The sequence below is a fragment of the Hippoglossus hippoglossus genome, chromosome 11 (genome assembly GCF_009819705.1).
Source record: "Hippoglossus hippoglossus isolate fHipHip1 chromosome 11, fHipHip1.pri, whole genome shotgun sequence".
Lineage (NCBI taxonomy): Eukaryota > Metazoa > Chordata > Actinopteri > Pleuronectiformes > Pleuronectidae > Hippoglossus > Hippoglossus hippoglossus.
Window position 1 is genome coordinate 9087030 of NC_047161.1, and position 7851 is coordinate 9094880.

Below are 7851 nucleotides of genomic sequence, written 5' to 3' on the forward strand. Positions count from 1 at the left end.
CCGGCAGCTTAGGGAGCAATGCCCCAACTGGACAGCAGGTGTGCTCTTAAGCACTGCAGCATTCAACCCACTGCAGTGCTACCATGTGTGTGTGTGTGTGAGTGAGTGTGTGTAAGAGAGAGAGAATGAGAGAGAGAGAGAATGTGTGTGTGTGCGTGTGTGTGTGTGTATGCGGCAGCCTGGCTGGGACTGTGCCTTCCAGCTTGGCCACTGCTGCTCCTGCCACTCTGCTGAAGGAGAGGGGGGAGAGAGAGAAGGCTGGAGGAGTGGAGGGAGACAGAGAGCGAGGGGGGACGGAGAGACAGAGGGAGAAAGAGGGAGAGAGAGAGAGAGAGAGAGGAGTCCAGGCCCAAATAAAGCCATGGGGGCTGGGGCTGGGCTGGGCCCCCTTTTGCTATAAATACGCTGGCCGTCTGGAGGTTCGGGTTTGGTGGCTTGTGCTTAGGACCGGCGACTTCCACCACTGCTGCTGCTGCTGCTGCTGCTGCTGTTCTTCTTCTCAGGGGAGTCTCCTCATCCTCCTCCTCCTCCTCCTCCTCATCGTGGTCATCAGTGTTCTGGGCATCCAAGATGCCTCGAGTGGACGCAGACCTCAAGCTGGACTTCAAGGATGTCCTGTTCAGACCCAAGAGGAGCAGCCTGAAGAGCCGCTCAGAGGTCGGTGCAGTTATACTCTCATAATGTTATCAAGTGTTACAGCTTCATCAAACTGGAGATCAGGACACTTCTCATGGGGCAGCTGTTCTCAGGAAGCACAGTTTCTATGATGGGTGATGTAATAGAGATGTGTTGACTGTTTATAAATGGATGAGGCAGCATTCTGGGGCCTTCTAACCCCGTTCGCTACTCTCATATAATCATTGATGAAGTGGTGTCTGAGTTTAGCTGGGGACTGTGACTCAGTGTAATTTAATATCTCGTCATTGTCTTGTACGAAAGCCAGCATGTGTGCACCATGTTCTAAAAGCCTACAGCCTGAATGTAACAGTGAGGTGACCTTCTCAAAGGACAGAAAACAACACGAGTCGTGTCAGAGCAATAAGTGACTGCGAAGAAAGTAAAACGACAAAAGAAAAAGTGGAAGAGCAGAGGTGAAAAGGAAGATTTGACCAGAAAACACTTGATTTCTCTCAGTTATTAACATTTGAGGCTGGTTGAAGAGGCCTCGCTGTGTCTGACACCCAATGATTCAGGGACAAAAACAATCCTCTGCTCATTCGCTTCCTCGAACTTAGATATGTGTCACTCGATCAGGAGCTTGGTGCCGACCCAAGTTCACCAGATCACCAGATCACCAGATCACTAGATCCCGGGTGGAAGGTGGGAGCCTGCTCCTGAGAGTTGGCACGTAACATGAGACGTGGGGCGCTTCTGAGAAGACGTGTTTAAAAATAGTAGCGTGTGTGGTACTATCAGTCAGAGCACATTCCATACACAACTCTGATATCAGGGATAACTGGCACACACCACAGCTCAGAGAACAGCAGGTACTCCAGGATGTAGAGTAAATACCAACTCTATATATCTCAGCTCATCCTCTCCAACTCATACGGTGCATCCAAAGAAAAATGGCTGAAATCTCATATAGACGCCTGAGCTCATTGCAGCATGTCGGTGCTGCAGCCAAATGAAATGACTCTGAAAGCTTCTGTCGACACTGTGACTGCTGCTGTTTGAGTTATTGCAGCGTTTAACAGGAGCAGAAATCCTCCTGTCGACTCTGAGCTCACACAGCCGACAGTGACAAAGTTGTTTATAGGAGAGGAGACGGGTGTCGGAACATCACGGGCGATAAAGTGCATCAAGACCACAAACACAGAGCTGTTGTCACACACTGATGCACCGACACGTTTTTCTGCAGATGATTACACGTCTGATGCAAATTACAAAGCAAATGATAGAACTCATTTTGCATGCTTCTTTTTTTAATGGATGACCTGCGCAGGTCTGACACCTGATGAATGTCCTTTGGCATCTGTTTCAATCTGAATCACATGTCACATGACTGGTAAAAATCCTGCTGAGTCAGCCGCCTGTGAGAGAAGAGGCCCTGCATTGATTCTCTGCATCAAGAAGATGGATGAGCGTGGCCCGGACGCTCCTCCCTCCCATTCTTCTTTCAACACTTTCCTCCCTCTCTTATCATTGTAGCCTCGTTTTGACTGTGGTTCTTGACTGTTGTTTTGGCCCAGATTCGGCCCCCCCCCCTGTCATCCGGCCCCACATAGCGCATGAATTTTCCGCATGGGCCACTTTTCTTTTGGGATGTTTGGACCACTTGAGGCTCACAGTGCTGGATCGTTGCCTGTCTGCTATCTGGGAAGGCTATAAACTGTGCTTTTAAACTTTTAGACTATTTCAACAGATGAAAGAGTTTTGCACATAAAATGGCTCATGTCTATTCAACAAAAACACCCAGCACCCCCAAAAACTGTTGGATTTAACTGTTGAACATGTGACAATAGTTTTAAGCACCTTTTCACTTTCCCTGGAGCCAATATGTGTTTCCAGTTTGGTATAATAACTTGAAATAGTGATTCTCACATCATTTCAATACACCATGTTCTCTCCTAATATCATTTACTTGTTTATCAGTGAGTAGAAAAGTCGAGAACTGTTAGAAGGTCATCGTACTGACTGATTCAATTTGTTAGAAGAAGATTGTGTGAATCTATATTTCTTCTTTATGAGTTGCACAAAAGTTGTAACATCTGCAAACTGCAGCAAACAGTCCTGTCATTTAAACTCATTGGGATAATATTTATTCACAGAGGCAGGACTCGTAGCTATGATTTGCATCACGGCTACAGACGCATACTTTCCCTGTAAAAGGAGCAGCCAGTGTGACACAGTGAGCTCTGCTTGTTTCACGTTACAGGCAGCGACACAGGCCGAGCCAAGCCCTGGGTCTAAATGATTCAGTGTGTCCCCCATTATGACAAAGCAGGGTCAGGACATGAGTCACTTGAGCTGGTCCCCCCCTTCTAAGAAAATCTGCAGCGTCCCTGAGTCAGCAAGAGAAAGAATCCATCAGTCACATTGAAAAAAGGGAATAAATCATAAGCGCAGGAAGTAAAGGTTCATAAAAACATTTGTTTTAATTCTCTTCGCCTGCAGGTGGACCTTCAGAGGACCTTCACATTCCGCAACTCCAAACAGACGTACACCGGCATCCCCATCATCGCCGCCAACATGGACACCACAGGGACATTTGAGATGGCGCAGGTCCTCAGCAAAGTGAGTGAATGGGTAGAAATAAAATAAACAACAGCATCATTGTGTTGTTGTTGTTTTTTGTGCATTTGTCAGCGTGTCCCCTGCCACACAAAGCAGAAACCAGGATGCTGCCGGGGCCCTTGGGGGGAAATACATGAATTAGAAACCTCGTCCTAGCAGCAGTAAAACATCTGCTCACTTGTGGGATGATGCTTGTTCTCCGTTGTAGCATCGCTGGTTGACAGAGGAGATGAAAGTGTGTAATCTTTATTTCATACGTCATGAAGTGAATAAGTTACTTCTTATTTTTTAACATGGAGCCATAAACAATTCTTCCTGGGCATGTTGGAATAGTTTGAAACTAGAATGGCCCTCATCAGAGAGTATATACCTCCGCCAAGGCCCAGCAGTCCCTTAGAATTCAGCTGCACCATATGACACACACCCATAGATATCAGTCCCCTAAATATGTTTATTATTGCTTTAGAAATTCACAAAAATGAAAGGGATCCTGGATCTTCCCTTTATCCAGATCCACACCAAAGATTAAGGGGTTCTTCCTCCTGGGCTGAGTTAACAAACCATGGTGACTTTTTATAAGAGGAAATATCACAAATAGTTACAGGATGATTTCTACTGTATTTAATATTTGATATTGTCTGTCTCTCTGTAGCACACCCTCTTCACAGTCATTCACAAACACTACTCCGTAGAAGAATGGAAGAACTTTGCTGCTACTCATCCAGAATGCATGGAGGTAAGAGTCATCCACGTCTCTACAGGAACAGGATGGTGCACATCTTATTTATACGGATCTCTTTTCACTCTTCCCCAAAGCATTTAGCTGCCAGCTCCGGCAGCAGCAACGCAGACCTGGAGAAGCTGTGTGCCATCTTGGAAGCCGTCCCCACCCTCAAGTACATCTGTCTGGACGTGGCCAACGGCTACTCCGAGTACTTTGTGGAGTTTGTGAAGACGGTCAGAGGGAAGTTCCCCAAACACACCATCATGGTAAGAGAGAGGCCGGCGGTTGTGGTGGCTAGTTAGAGTTGCGTGCTGAACTGTAACGTCCTCTGTGCCTCTGCAGGCCGGTAACGTGGTAACAGGGGAGATGGTGGAGGAGCTCATCCTCTCCGGGGCTGACATCATCAAAGTGGGCATCGGGCCAGGTGGGTGCATCTGATCATAGTCTGAGGAGTGTGTCGACACAGAAATACACACACACACACACACACCTACGGTTAATTAAAAGTCTCCAAAGAACCTGACCCCAATCTGGGAGGAAGCCGGAGAAAACCCATGTAGACACTGGGACAACATGCAAACTCCACACAGAAAGACCCCGGCCAAACTGGGATTCAAACCGGTAACCTCCTTCCTTCGTGCTGCTCCTCCTGGTGTTTTCTCTTTTTAATTTATAGCCTCCAGGTGCCTCTTAATGCACATGTAGCATATCTATGCATTATAGAGTCACTGACTCCATGCTCCACTCTCAGGGTTAGAGGTACAGCTCTCAGGTTGCTACAGAGAGACAAGAGCATTGGTTTGATTACGAGGGGCTGTACGTACAGTACATATTATTATTACAGATAGTGGTCTGAAGATTGACTTTTACAGTGTGTGTGTTGCAGGTTCTGTGTGCACGACGAGGATCAAGACCGGAGTGGGTTACCCACAACTCAGTGCTGTCATAGAGTCTGCAGACTCAGCCCATGGACTGAAAGGACACATCATCTCTGTAAGAACAAAACAAAGTATTATTGTAGAGTATTTAATAAGTATACTGTACTTAAAGCTTCTTATTCTGCTGGTGGGCATCAGTCATCTGTCAAAAATATCAAATATGGTCAAGTCAGGTAAAGATAGTGTAATAATTAACAAATATTAACCTGATCCATAACGTAGATTAATATAAGAGCCTCAGTCATTTTAGCTTTTAAGGTAATAAGTTTATCTATTGAAATCACAGTAAGTGATCTATACTTATTTTAAGGGCGTTGTGCAGGTCAATGCAACAGGAGTTTGTCAGTAGTGTCTCATGGAGATAATTATAATACTATGATGCAGCCACTAGAGGGCTTCCTCAATCTGATTGGTTGAGCCCATGTGACTGATTTGTGTTTGTTCAGGATGGAGGCTGCAGTTGCCCCGGTGACGTCGCCAAGGCCTTTGGTGAGACTTATAGTTTTTGTTGTTTCCACTCATGTCACAGATTCACAGTTATGATCTACAGAATCTAACCAGCACCACTTCCGCTCTGCCTCCGCTCCTCAGGTGCCGGCGCTGACTTTGTGATGATGGGGGGAATGCTCGCAGGCCACGACCAGTGCAACGGGGAGGTCATCGAGAAGAACGGCAAGAAGTTCAAACTCTTCTACGGCATGAGCTCCGACACGGCCATGAAGAAATACGTGGGCGGGGTCGCTGAGTACAGGTGAGACACTGGTGTCTGGAGATGCTGCGAGTTTCTGATTCATCCTGATGATTCAACAAAAGACTTGTACTCACTGGGCCTGAGTTTTGTCTGTGTCTTCCTCCTTCTCCTCCTCCTTCAGGGCTTCTGAGGGGAGGACGGTGGAGGTGCCGTACAGGGGAGACGTGGAGAACACCATCCGTGACGTGCTGGGGGGCCTGCGCTCCACCTGCACCTACGTGGGCGCCGCCAAGCTGAAAGAGCTGAGCAGGAGAACCACCTTCATCCGGGTCACACAACAGTCAAGCCACATGTTCACTTAGCGGATTGTAGACACACACACACACACGTATACAGAGGCTGCGTAATATGCATTGTACATGTGTTATGCAGAGTTCAAATGTGCAATATTAGGACAGTGGTGTAACATTCAGAAGGAGAAACACACACACACACACACACACACGATGACCTGACCTGTGTCTCTCAGGATATTTGCTGTCATGAATGTTATTTTCCTGCAGGTTGACTTGAAACTTTCTCCCAGAGGCATCACATCACTTAAACCTACAGCGAGTGCGTTTACATGCTTACAGACATAATGTGCTATTGATTTCATTTCTGAATGGGTCATGTTCAAATGTCATGTTTCAGTTCTAACAGCCTCCACTGAGGCATGTGTACTTCTGTAATCTTTGTAAAGACTCTTTTAACCTGAGCATTTGTACAGTAACAGCATATCAGGAATGGGAGCTAACACTTTGCATGTAAACACACTCGGCAGCAGGAGTCTGATACGTCTCCTGAGAACGTTCGGTTGGAAGGAATGTTTAAATCAAAGTGTGCAAGATCCCAGAGACGCCGCCCTTTAATTGTCACTGGAGAAATCATGTCGCAATAAAGTGCATGCAGAGCCCTCTGCTGATTTCACCTCTCGTGTTGATCATTACGCGGAGCTTCTCCGAGCTCTGCAAATCATTTTCAGCACCGCATACAACTTTCTTAATGTGTATTTTTATGTCTCTATGCTTGTGTCGGGATGATTCTGCCGAGTCAGAGGAACCTGAAGATGAGCATCTATTCCACACATTTAGTATATTTCAGATGGTTTATTCTGCTATAGAGACACATCTGAGCCTCCTGCATTGATTCCACTACATTTAAACCAACATGATCTTCTTGTGCAATAAGAAAGGAACTTCAGGGAAAGATCATGAAAAACAACGGTACAAGTAAACACCGTAACATAAAAAAATGGAGGCAATAAAAGCAAATGAGCAGCAGATGATCATCTCACTACATTAGTTTGAACATAAACATATTTTGTGGAGAACATGAAGAAAATTACATCACATATGAAATGTGGTATCTGGATTGATATATATATATATATATATATACACACATATTTGTGAAGTTAATTTTCGAGTTTTGCTGTGGATTTAACTTCAGTATCAGATCAGAGTGATTCAGCTACTGTTCTTCCAAAACTCCATTTTACAGAACAGTTTTTTTCAGGACAATGAGAACCTGTTTTCTCAGACATTTCTAGATTTTTTTAAACAAGGCCATTTTCCTGCAGTCAAGTGAGTCTGGAGTTCAACTTTGTCACCACGTAACTGAAGAAGTAATGTAGATAATTTTTACCTTATGCAGTACGAGCTGAGAACAACACGACACATGAGTTTTTAAACCCCTTGCTGTCTAAAGTGGAGAGTGGTAGTGTCATGCAGCTCAATATGCACTAGAGGGGGCTAAAGTTCAGCCAAACAAATTCAGGAGAAAGATCCTCAGTCAATGACAGATGTGGCTTGAAGGGTTTTCATGTAGAAACAGGGTTAAAAGTCAAATAAAGACACAAATTGCTCATTTATTCCAGATATGTCAAGGTTTCATTTTCTTTTTCAAAGAGGTGCATTTGTACAGTTGACAAATACATACACCAACAGGGTTTCTCCATTGCTATAGAGGAAGGGGGGGGGGGGGGGGGGGGTGGGGGGGGGGGGGGGGGGGGGGGGGGGGGGGGGGGGGGGGGGGGGGGGGGGGGGGTGAGACACAGGGACTTGGTGAGTACAATATAGTACAAACAAGTTGGCTGGGAACTGCTGCAGCCCCCTGGCGGCCAGACCGTGTCCGTGCAGGTCCGTGCTGATGTTCTCTGCCACCGTCTCAAAGGGCCACAAAGTGTCAGTTCAGTTCTCGGTGCAACAGGTGAGCAGAGA

At 46.1% G+C, this 7851-nt stretch overlaps 1 protein-coding gene across 1 annotated transcript; it reads left to right on the top strand.

The window, feature by feature from the left end:
• The first annotated feature begins 256 nt into the window (after positions 1-256).
• On the top strand, positions 257-6554 carry gmpr (guanosine monophosphate reductase). Its single transcript, XM_034600243.1, has 9 exons — positions 257-657; positions 3118-3237; positions 3890-3973; positions 4054-4227; positions 4304-4385; positions 4848-4954; positions 5346-5388; positions 5491-5650; positions 5772-6554. The coding sequence occupies exons 1-9, from the start codon at positions 571-573 to the stop codon at positions 5950-5952; spliced, it is 1038 nt and encodes a 345-aa protein (XP_034456134.1). The 5' UTR covers positions 257-570; the 3' UTR covers positions 5953-6554.
• Positions 6555-7851: the final 1297 nt, after the last annotated feature.